The sequence below is a fragment of the Heloderma suspectum genome, chromosome 5 (genome assembly GCF_057233095.1).
Source record: "Heloderma suspectum isolate Gila_16-S chromosome 5, 16-S_ref, whole genome shotgun sequence".
In the NCBI taxonomy this organism is placed as follows: Eukaryota; Metazoa; Chordata; class Lepidosauria; order Squamata; family Helodermatidae; genus Heloderma; species Heloderma suspectum.
In genome coordinates, this window is record NC_139462.1 from 176,353,329 (window position 1) to 176,365,957 (window position 12,629).

The window sequence follows — 12,629 nt, forward strand, 5'->3', positions numbered from 1 at the left end:
ACCTATATGTTTAGAGAATTATGGGCACATGACTGGGAACACTGTGACAGGGAACTTTGCAGTTATGCACCTAGCACAAGGAAGCACAACAGATTTCCAGTGGCCAGAGAGAACAATGAAAAATTAAGAGAAGAAGAAGAAGGAGTCTCTCAGAACCCTTACAGGTGCTCTTTCTCAGGACTGCAGAAACAAACACCTGCTAGGAATTCCAACCTCATTCCTGCAATTGAATCTTCAAGGTCACCCCATACAGGTAAGCAAAAGAACAGGGGCTTACTAAGTGGGGAAATAATCATTCCTTAAAGCAGGACTCCTGCACCCTCTCCATCTCTCACCCCGCCCAAACCTCTAAGGAAAGGGATGAATGCCCATGGCCACAATGTCACCCAATCTCCCCCTGTTCCCTCAATAATGGGGGAAGCTATATATAGACTTTAAAACCCTCTCTTATGCAATAAACAATAGTGGTGTCCTCTATATAAAGGATAGTAATTATTCCGTTTGTGATAAGGGATGGCAATTATTCAATAAGTGAGTCCCTGTTGGCCACACTCCACTCCCTGACTTTCCACTAGGCGCTCATTAGGTGTTGATGCTAGAGTACATGAGTACTCTAAAGTAGATACTCTTGTTTCATGTGCCTTGGCCTAACTTTCCAATGGTAGCCCTCTGATTCACCTATTGAGGATGATAGTCATTAAAAGAACATTCACTCATCCAGTGTGTGGAATTGCAGAGAAACACACACACACTGGTGAGAGCTATAGGGAGTGCAGACACTTTTGTTGATGAACACTGCTCTGTTCCACCTAATGCTACTGTTGGGTAAACAATTACGATCTGTTATTCTTTGCAGGATTATTACCCAAGTACATGAAGCAGAACAAACTGGAAACAGGTTTTCAGGGCACTCCCTACATTGGATGGATGAGTATTGATTAGTTACTGCATCTCCCTAAATAGGTAAATCTCCATACTTTTACACTGGAAGAATTACTCATGGGAGAGTGGGAACTTAGGCCAAGCATGAGGATGCAAGAACACCTAGGAGGCAGCACCCTTAAGTACTAGCTCACCAACCTGTAATGAGCACCCAGTCACAGGAACTCTGTTACAGCTCCTGCTTATTATTCATTACAATTCCCATGTCTCTCTTGTCTCAACAGGCAACCATTCAACACACACAAAGCCAAGGATGTTCTCCACTCCAATGCCATGGAGACCACGAGCAAGAATAGCAGCAGTAACCAGCAAAAAAGTGGCTGTTCCTTTCTGGGGTTGCCACCTTTTTCTAGCAAGACTTCTGTGTCTCTCCAGAATGCATAACAAATCACAATTTAACAGGTATAGCAGTATCCATGTGTGGAGACTGGGAAAGTTGCACCTGTTGTTTTGCTGTCTGTTGTACAGCTGTTTCAGGCACAGGAGCGCTGCAAGAAAAAAAAGGTAGCAACCCCATTATGCTGAACTCTGATACTGTCAGAATTTATTCCCCAGTGGTTATTGTTCAATAAAAGTTGTGAGTTTCAACTGTGTCTCTGTTCTCATGATATCTAGCAGATAAGGAGCCGTCCCCTTACTCATATTACTTCATGATGGGAAACTCAAGTAGTAGGGTAAGAAGACAGTGGATTCACCAGCACTACACCACAGCAGGCTTCAGGGACTCATCTTTCCCACTCTGTTGATACTGGAGCACCAGCAAAGCTGTGTCTATGGAGATGAAAGGATTAATGTCCTCTTGACTCTCCTGGCCAAGCAGAAGTGCTTCTATGAAATGGGTGGAAAAGTTATCAGTGATCAGATTTGCTGTGAAAATAATAGCTACTGCCAAGAAACTAACTGGTTGGAGACCAAGGAGGTATGGCAGGGTGGCAGGAAGATGGCTGGCCTAAGTGCAAGGTGTTGTAGGGAATGAATAAACCAAGCAATTACCTGAGTAAAATCATTGGTCCATGAGTTAATCACTGTGATTAGTTATTAGATTGCACCATTTCAGATTGGTTGGCATGTGGGTATGGCTCTTCCTAGCTCTTCCTGGAGGTCCATAGCCAGGGATCAGAACTGGAACTTCTTGTGTGTGTTATACTGCAGTTTTCTACTAGTCTACAACTCCTGCTGGAATATTATGTATCCCTAGGTTCCATTCATGATACTGTGGGAAGGACAAAAGTTGAATCATTGCATCCTCACAGCAGCGGAGCCAAAGGTTTCATGTGTCCCTCTTCTCCTGTGGCTGTCTGGTTTGGTGGTTGATCTGTGGAGTGGAAGGTCTAGGTCATTTTCCTGTCTCTCCTTTTTTCACATACCATATATTACTAGTAAAATTCCAAAATGAAAAATTGTCTTATGAGTAGCACATTTGCAATTCCTAGGGAGTTGCAAATATGCTACTCATTCAACTCCCAAAACTCTTGTTTCCCACTGAGCTGCCAGCTAGGTCACTGTGCTCTCTCTCTCACATTTGCTGTTATATTCATTCTTATACAAGTGGCTCCCTTCCCCTTACAAAATGTTTGTTTCATCACACATAAAGCAATACAAATGTATTATCATATTATCAGCATTGCCTGCGTGAAATCATTGGATCAACAGCGGACTGTGTGTCTGTGTGTGCATGTGCACATGTGTATTTGAGTCCAGTAGTAATTTTACTGTTGAACTGTAAGTCAGAACAAAACAGAAGGAACCATCAGCACTTCAGCTATTGGGCAGTTTAGAAATGCAATGAATAAAACCAGAGTTGAGCAACAGATTTAGCTCTCAGTTTCCTGGCACCAGTGCAGATAAGGACATATGCAATGTAACATATTTTTCTTTATCATACAAAAGAAAACAGACAAATTCATTAGGTGTAACAAAATTTTTCCTCAGCCTAAACTCAGACAAATATTTTTCATGTGGGTCTTATGAAGAGCACATTGGGTAACATAATGGGTAATATTCTCAATTACAGTTTTACAAAACACTACTGTGTTCCAATGCTAACTTCTTATAATGGCCTTTTAATAAAGTAGCAGGCATAACAGTATAGCTTAACTCTGTAAAGGCATTCCTGTATGAAGCTAAGGCAATAAAACCCAAATACTGGCTTTCTAGTGATCTAGCTAAATACATGGGTATAATCTAGAAAATCTAGAAGAATTAATGATTAACATATCATGTATTTGAGTGTGGATGGACAGTGGACTGATTTTCACTAAGGTATAACTTTATATATTTTCATATTTAATATTTATTTTCATATTTAAAGTTATAGGCCACTATATAGTCCTCAAAGCAAATTGCAATAAAATCATAAGACAACATCACAAAAACATCAGGAAACAATTAATAAAACAAAATACTAATACATGACAAATATTTTTATTGAATGTAGATCCACCTTTCTTCCAAGAATGGCGCTCAAGGTGGCTAAAAATAATAAAATACAGGTTAATACAAAATCTTATTTAAAACGTAGAAGACAAACAAATCAGTTAAAAACACAACAGTAAAAGACATAACCACAGCACGCAATCAGTTAAACCCCCTTCAACTGCTTACATGCCAAAGGTCTGCCTGAATAAAAACATGATTGCCTGCCCATAGGAAAACAACAGAGAGGGAACCAAGCTAGCCTTCCTCTCAGACATGGGCATCGGCTCGTAGGGACAAGGGGGTGCCACTCCCCGCCCCCCTGTCATGTCGTTATTCTGAGAGTGGCAACAGAGGCTGCTTGTACTGCACCTGCCCTGTATATTTCTACTTTCAGTTTCCAACCACAAAGGCAAGGCTCAGGACAGGAGGTCAGTAAATTAAGCCTGGGATGGGTTTAACCGGTACCGCAGAAGTGCCTGCCTTCTAAGAGGTAGTAGCAGGCAGCAGCACAATCAGGCTCCTCCATGCTGAAGTAACTCCATTTTGAGAGCAGCAACAAGTGCCTCATGCTGCTCATGCCTACCCCATTTATCTCTACTCTCCAGTTCCCCACAACATGAGTGGACAAGGTCCAGCCAGGGCAGATCAGTAAATTAAATCTAGGGGTGGGATTCCATCAAGCTCAGCTGAGAGTGGCTGCAATGCAAATGGTAGAATGTGGAACTGGAAGGGCTGGTGAGGCCAGCTTTCTGGGAGGCCCGTGGGAGTGCCTGCCTTGTAAAGTGAATAGACAGTAGTATGATAGGCTCCCTTGCTGACAGTGATGATGCAAATCACTAACTTCGCATCCTGTTCCTCGTGGCATTGGCCCCTGACTGAATTCACTTTAATTTAAAGTGAACCAATGAGTTGTCTTCCAGCGTGCAGGTGAAGAGGTATGGAGATCACAGGAACGTCACCCATACTCACCAATTTCTGCTGTGTCCCTCATCCTAGCTTTGCTTGCTTGCTTGTCCCTCCCTTACTGTAACTGGTTGAGCTGGTGGGGCAAGTGAAGCAAGGCGTGTCTATGGAAGCAGCAAACTGGTTCTTATGTGCGCGCGTGTGTGTGTGTGTATGGGACTGTGAAGTGCTCCAATGCTGAACATCAATAATCTGTTTCTATATGGGACAGTTTGTGTGCCTGCTGGGGGTGAGATTTGGAGGGCAGGCTCACATACTCAGCGCAACCCAAAGCATGCATACTTAGAAGTAAATCCTATTGCATTCAGTGAAGCTTTCTCCTAAGTAAGCTGTAATAAGGATCTTGTAGTCCATACCTAAGAATATGTTGACTCAAAGTAATTTCCATTGAATTCACAAGGGCTTGCTTATACTCCTAAGGAAGTGTGCACCAGACTGCAGCCTTTTAAGTTTCCGTGATGGAGACAGGTTTTACATGTAGATGTTGTGATTGCAAGATGCGTTTACATGAATGTGTGCATTTTTTTGCCCCATAACATTTTTTTTAAAAATACACATTTACTGCCAAATAATTGTGCCTATGATTGCTGCCTTAAGCGTGATCCTGTGAAAGTTTGCTCAGAAGTTATTTGGGACTTACTTTCAAGTAAGTGTGAGATTCCATCACAAAAGAAGATGCAGTCCTTATGTACACTGACTTTTTGTGGCTTAACACCCCCTCCCTCAACAGTAAACATGCATAGGACTCAGCTGTTACGCTTTCAGCCACAAAGGCTGGGAAAGTGCTGAAAGAGAATGTAAGGGAAAGGGAGAGATGGCTGACTATCATGTTATAAGGATAGCCATTCCAAATTTCATCTGTGCTCATGGGCATCCACAGGAAGGGGCAAGGAGGGGCTACTGACCCCCTGTGGATGAGCCATAATCCCCAGTTTCCCAGCGTTCATTTTTTTTTTAAAAGCAGATCTCTAGCCCTTGTAGAACCCAAGCTATGAGGCAAAATGTACAGCCACTATTCTGCCTGTTCATTTTGTAAGAAACTAACCTGCTCCCACCTTTTAGTGGTTTTAGCCAATGAAGTCAAAGCAACAGTTAACACACCCACTATCTGGATGTGTTAACCCTTCTGGGTGTGTTAAGCCTTTGGGGAGTCTACACTGTTAGGAAGTAATCGCAGCCTCATAAAAATAATTATGAGGCTGTTCTTGTGTAGCTGGATTTGAGCAGTAGTGTGTCTACCAAAAACAAAAGGTAGCAGCAAAGACAGGAGTTCATGATCTTTCTAACTCAGGTCTTGCTAATTTTTCCCCTGAGTTTATAAACATTAACAAAATACCTTTACAATGTGTACAGATAAAGTTCATCATTATTATATCCATATTACAGGAAGCAGGGCTGTGGCTGAGAAAGTCTGGGTTACACAGTTCCTGGAGAGTAGCCCAGTGTTGTTTTTCCCATTTTGTGGAGGGTATGCGTGTTAGAGTAGTGTATGACAACTCCACAGCATAGTCCAGTGTTGTTGATGTTTTAGGGAAATACAGATAAAACATCTGGAGGGCACCAGGTTGGGGAAGACTGCTCTAGAGAGTGTTCACCAATGTTTCCAAGATGAAAGAAATAATTCTGGGACAAGTAATGTGAAGTTGTCAGTGTGATGATAATGCAATGATGACATAAAATATCTGATATGATGTTTTATATGTACTGTGTTAGGGCATTTGGGTTTTTTTTCTCTTTGTAGGTTTGTTTTTTGTATCCCTCACTCCAATAAAATTTTGTTGGAGTTCATGATTCTTCTTGAATATTAGTGCTGTTTAGTTCCCAGGATCTTCTACTATGCGGTATAGGCTTCCAAATGTCATGGAATGTGATGCTAAACAACAAAGAGCACACACGAGAAAAGTGCATAGGTGTGTTGCAGTGATGTGTGCTTACAACCACAAACTACTGTGCAGCTTTGCCCCTTCCCCCTAGAAAAATTCCTGCGGATGCCCATGTTCTCAAAGGCTGGGAGTGGCCACTGAGAAGGTCCTCTCTTGCATACCCACAAATGGGCCTCAAATGGTGGTGGAATTGAGAAAAAGGCATTCCCTGAAGATCTTAAAACCTCAGCGGGCTCATATGGGAGAAAGCAGTATTTCAGACAGCAGGAATTCATGCTGCTGCATATAGAAACTGAACCTATTTTATGTAAACAAGACAAAGTACATGTACCTTGCTAGAGTACTCATCAGGGAATATTGTACTGGATTGGCAGGATTACTTGTCCTGACCCCCCAAAATGCAACAGATTTCACAGATCTGTTTGACATTGTGTGAGGATGTGGTATTTCAGATAGCCTGGTCCCATGTTATATAGGGCTTTATACTATAGATCATTGTGCATGGAAATAGACCAGTAGCTAGTGAAGCTGTTGTAACAAGGGAGTTTCACGCTCCGTATAACTGGCCCCGGTTAACAGTCTGGCCACAGCATTCTCGACCAGCTGAAGTAACTAAGGCATGTGTTACCGTGGCCAGATCAGACATCTCCAAGAATGGGCACAGTTGGCCTACTAGCCTCAGCTGTGCAAATGCATTCCTGGCCACTGCTGAAACCTGGGCATCAAGGTTCAGCACTGAATCCAGGACTACACCCAAACTGTGACTCATCTCCTATTAAAATAAGAAGTATCTTTGTTCTCAGCCCGGCAAAATAGAAATGTCTTTACAGGTCTCTGAAAGATGGCAATAATGAGGGGGGTGGATATTCCTGGATATCCAGGAGTAATGCTGGATGCAGGATCTGCAGCTCTTAAAAGACTGGATAGTTCTTCCAAATGGATAACTCTTCTTCAGTGGCATCCCAGGGTTGTTCTGGGGTTCAGTGCTGGCAGGGAGGTGGAGATCAATAAAAGGGGAACTTGGTATGGATGGATACAGTCTCTTCCAATCTCTTCCAATCACCTTCTTCTGTAAGAGGGTTCATTAAGCCTTTTTTAAGCCTTTGAATATAAGTTTGATCTCATGCTTCAGGATACTTTGGACATGTAGTATGGATTTTTGTCTGTTCTGTCAATGGGAAGACTGTGTTCAGTAAATGAAGGTGGAGACAGATGTTGAAAAAAAGTTAAGACCAGGAGAGCTAATAAGGAAACAGAATTGGGAGGTAACTTTACTAGTATTTTTATTTATTGAAAGTGTGTGTTATTTTTTTTAGGATGCTGTGCAGGTGTTGTTGAAGCATTCAGCAGATGTCAATGCTCGTGACAAAAATTGGCAAACTCCCCTACACATAGCAGCTGCAAATAAAGCTGTCAAATGTGCAGAAGCCTTGGTGCCACTTCTCAGTAATGTAAATGTGTCAGACCGTGCTGGTAGAACGGCATTACATCATGCAGCCTTCAGTGGACACGTTGAGGTACAAATGACTTCTTTTCAGTTTCCCAGACCAGCTGTCCCTCCACAAACAGGTGTTTGTTTGTCTAATCCCATTGCTATATGCAAAGGAAATGGCAACATGCTTATTCTAATCTTGTAACATGTTGCAGAAATACTGTCTCAATATGACTAGCATATTAAAATTTTCCTTTTCTTCTTTTATTTTCAATATGTTTATATTATGCCTTTCTTCCCTCGAGGAACTGAAGGCAGTAAACATAAGATTAGCAGGCAGACTCCCACCCAGACAGTGACCAGACCAAGATCTGGTAAACTTCAGCAAGGTTCTGCATTATGTGCCCTCAGACCACATCATTTACTTTGTACTTGAAAGACTATACTTTATTAAGACTATGGACAGATAACAAGACATATATTTTACTTTTGGCCCTATTAAAGACCTTCAGCTCTATTATGTTTACTATAGTGAAAATATTTATAGGTAATGATAAATTATGGATGCAATCCACAATAATTAAAATCAATGTCAGATTTGAAGGTTTTAGTTACACCCTTAATTTTTATTCCTTTTCTGGGTTGCATAAACTATATGAACAGTAGTTTTTAATACATTTCTGTGAACCATAGAAAACCTAAAAACTGAATACACCTGCCCCAAACTTTTCAATAGTGCTATCTCTAGATATAGATGCATCCTAGGTTAGTTTAAACACTACATGGTGTTGAGATGATTTTCCAACTTTGATTATGCTTTAATTTTATATATGTATTCCTGTGTATTAAGACATATAATTTTCTTCATTCTAGATGGTCAGTTTATTATTGTCTAGAGGTGCCAATATTAATGCCTTTGATAAGAAAGACAGACGAGCTATCCACTGGGCATCCTATATGGGTATGTAAAGAACTTCATTTTTACATAACTTGATTCACTTTTCCTTTTAACACCGCATTTATTGCACATATCGTTTCATTTATTTGCTTTTAAAGCAGGCTTCTGCATGCAGTTTCTTTCCTGGATCAGAAATCGCACGGTTGGTTTGAATGGACACCTGGACACATAGCATCCAGTGCAGTGTCCACTTGGTGTGGATGGAGATTCACCTTCCCACCAGTCTTGCAAAGCAGATGGGAATATATATGCCTGGCCACTGCCTCAAGCCTGTTAGTTAACCCTTGTTTTGCGAGATTATAGCTCTGCCTTACTCAGCCTTGTGGGAGATTATGCGGGTTGTTGTCCATCACATCTGCAGGGCACCAGGTGGAAGAAGCCTGCTATACCTGAATTCTTAGGAATCTGGCAATCCATGTCAAACTATGAAAAAGATGAGCCAGGGTTCTGAAATGAAATGTAGGCCATAGTTAAAGAAGGCTTCAGAATATCTATTATCTACTGGTACATAATGAAAGGGGGAGCTTCTGTCAAAAGACAATAACACGGAGTAATATCAGTTCCTTAGACCTCATAAGATTAATTAAAGAATGGGAAGGTTCCTCAGACCATATCAATCTCTTAGTTCCCAAGACTATTCCATTCCAATTATGTAGATAAACTGGCTGAGGCCTAGCAATGTTTAAGTCTAAAGTAAGCTTAAGTGGTACTGATATATTTTATACAATCCAAAATAACCTTTTCTATTATAGATGCAAGCAGGGAAGGACAAATAATTAGTTAACGAATGGGTTCATACAGCACAATAACCCACACTCAGGGTTTATGGGTTGAATGTGAGTTGTTGTTGAACCATGGGTTGTTGTGTTGTCTGAACCCAGCTATGCTAATAAACCATGGTTTCTTAACCATGAACAACCCATGAAGAGAACCCATGGTTTGTTGTTGGGTTGTGAACTCTGGGTTGTTCATGGTTAGTAAACCATAGTTTGTTAACTTAGCTGGGTTCAGACAACACAAAACCCCACAGTACAATGACAATGGGTTATTGTGTTGCATGAATCCAGACAATAATACTATCTCCTGAGTTAGCAATCTGTGTAAGGTTACCCTAGACGTATCCCAGGGATTGCTCCTTACTATAATAAGCCTGAGCAAGTATTTCAATATTAATTCAGATAACAATCCTTAGAAATTTTTTTCCAAAGGAAAACAGTCTCCCTAATCCAAATATCCCAAAAAGGGAGGCTCAGAAAAGCCATCACCAATCCTAGCATTCAGAGCATCCAAAACAACAGGAATTGCTGAAGGATAATTAAACTAATTGTAATCAAAAGATTATCAAATCAGTTCCATGGTTCTACGGAATTAAATCAGTTTGAATGAGTAAGATAAATATTAAGGTAGACCATGGTGGCCTTATAGGGGAACTGAATCAGAATCTGAAGAAATATATCCCTACAATAGGAACCAGGTAATACAGATACCAAGCCTCTAATATCAACAGATCAGAGTAGCTAAGGGCGCAATCCTATGCGTGTTGAGACAGACAGAAGTCCTACAACTCCCAGTATTCCCCACCCAGCTATGCTGGCTGGGGAATGCTGGGAGTTGTAGAACTTTGCAAGTCTTAACATGCATAGAATTGTGCCTTAAATCACTCATATCTTGGCCAGAATGATTTCGCTTAAGGCTGGATGGAAAAATGTTCTGTATCCATGGACCTGGGGAAATTCATTTTCCAGTAGCCAAGTTTCTTGTAAGCAAACAATTTTAAAGCTGGTAAAAGGTTTGATTAACCTGTGGGTTGTTGAATTCTGGGTTGTCATTATATGTGAACCCAACCGTGCTAACTAACCATGCTTTGTTAACTACAGATAACCCAGAAAGAGAACTCATGGTTTGTTATTGGGCTGTGAACTCTGGATTGTTTAAACCCTGGGTTGTCATTATGTGTGAACCCCAAACTGCGGGTTGTTCATACGTTGTTTCACCAAGCTACAGAGATGGTAGGCAAAAGTGGCTACCCCCCCCCCCCCAGTACATGCCAGTACTACAGCTCCGCAATGGCATTTGGATTACAGGCAAGGAGAGGGCAAAGGAGGAGGTAAACAAACAACCCATGGATTGAGAAAACAAACCACAGTTCATTTGATCATCTGCTAGACAAACTAGGGCAACTGGTTTAAATAAACCATGGTTTAGCATTATGTGCAAATCAGTATGTCTGAGCCATTTCACTTACTACACCCTGCCACATTCAAGGAAAGAAAACGTCATGAATTGGAAATAATGCAATCAAGGACCCCCTCGGCGTCTGAAAGAATACAGCCATTGACCTTTAGCAGCTTGATTCAACATAACCACACAGCAATCCAACTCCTAGTAGGCAAATCCAGAAGTTTCCTAAACCAGTCCATTCCAATTGAGTGGGAGCTCATGGGGGGATGGATCAGATGCAGATTGATTGAAATCTCTGGCTAATAGAGCAGATATTAAAGGAGACCTTGTGGGTGGAGCAAAATGTCCAGGCAAGTGAGTGCTTGAAGAAGAGTTGTTTAATATTTTTAGCTGGGAAAAAATGTTATTAAACAAGGCTCTACCTGGAAAGAGTTACTTTACATTAAGTAATTTCTTCTGTAATATTTCCAGCCTATCCCAAATGGCCTCCTACTTATCCTCGGGGGATTCTCAAAAGAACTCAAAAGGTCTTCCTCAGCAGGCTTTTGGTACTCCAAGAACTCCCTCATAAAGGGCTGAGACCTATCAGCACTAATAATCTTCCCTCTAAATGAGATGGCAGCTTATGCGGAAGTATGTGTTTCAAAGCAGAACCTTGATGAAAATGATCGTCAGGTTTTGATTTCATTGAGAAAGAGATAGAACTATCACATAGCAAATGAAGGACAACCTCTGTCGTAAACACCTGTTTGGGGAAAATACCAACTATGGCTAATGACTCAGATTTCACCATAAGGGAGGGAAGCTGAGAAGTTTAAACACCAAAGGGATCCTTTTCAGACCCAGTCTTGAAGGAAGATAAGTTAGCCAAATCAAATCATTTCTAGAAATGGACAAGTGTAAATGGGCACCAAGAATTTTAGATAATAAGGTAATCTTATTCCTTTCCCCATAAAAGCACTACCTGAGTCCTAACTAAAATAAGGGTTGAAGAAGATTTGTACTTTGAGACCTGCCCAGGTAGTCTTTTCCTATCAACCACCTCCTTATTCTGTAAATTAGCAGAGTTGTTAGCAGACTCAATAGCCCTGTTCACATGTAATTAATTAATCCTCAATTTGCTGAGTTGTGTGCTTCATGGAAGTTGCTTCTGCTTTGCATAATTTACCTCTGATTGGCCCAGTTGTAGGTTGTTGCGTGACATGCAAACCTTGACATTATGGGTTATTTATGGGCTTTGAACAACCCATAGTGTCCAGGTCTGTGTGTCACGTAACAGCCTAGGATTGGAAGCTGATTATGGAAAGTGGAAGTGGCTTGCAGATGGCATACAACCTGTATCTTCAGCCTATCACGTGACAGTGAAAGCAGCAAAAAAGGAATATTATGCTGCCTCTATCGCGTCTGCAGAGTACTGTCCCAGGAGGCTGTTCCAGGTGGTCCGGAGCCTGGTCAGTCCAGGTGCTCCGGAACCGCTGGAGCCTCCTGTGAGGCCTTGGCAAGGCACTTTGCAGATAAAATTGATCAGATTAGAGTGTTCTTCCGTGCGCCGTGGATACAGTTAGCGAGCGAGAGGTGGCCTGTGGCAAACTGGTTTTGTGGGATCGACCTCTCAGCGGATTTTGATACGGTTGACCACGGTATCATCCTGGACCACCTGGAGGGGTTGGGCATTGGAGGCACCGTATTATGGTGGTTCCGGTCCTTCTTCTCTGGCAGGTACCAGAGGGTAGCACTGGGAGGGTTGGTTTCGGACCCGTGGCCACAGGGTTCCATCCTCTCCCCGATGCTGTTTAACATCTATGTGAAGCTGCTGGGGGCTGTCATCAGGAGGTTTGGGGTGCAGTGTCAT

At 41.7% G+C, this 12,629-nt stretch overlaps 1 protein-coding gene across 3 annotated transcripts in view; it reads left to right on the plus strand.

Annotated features, from left to right (window-relative positions):
* ANKRD28 (ankyrin repeat domain 28) overlaps nt 1–12,629 on the plus strand; it is a 139,500-nt gene that overhangs the window by 90,007 nt on the left and 36,864 nt on the right. For all 3 annotated transcript variants that reach the window (XM_084858448.1, XM_084858447.1, XM_084858446.1), the window contains 2 exons: nt 7,523–7,723; nt 8,512–8,599. In XM_084858448.1, the coding sequence (XP_084714574.1) occupies nt 7,523–7,723; nt 8,512–8,599 (289 nt within the window). The remainder of the gene's footprint in view (nt 1–7,522; nt 7,724–8,511; nt 8,600–12,629) is intronic.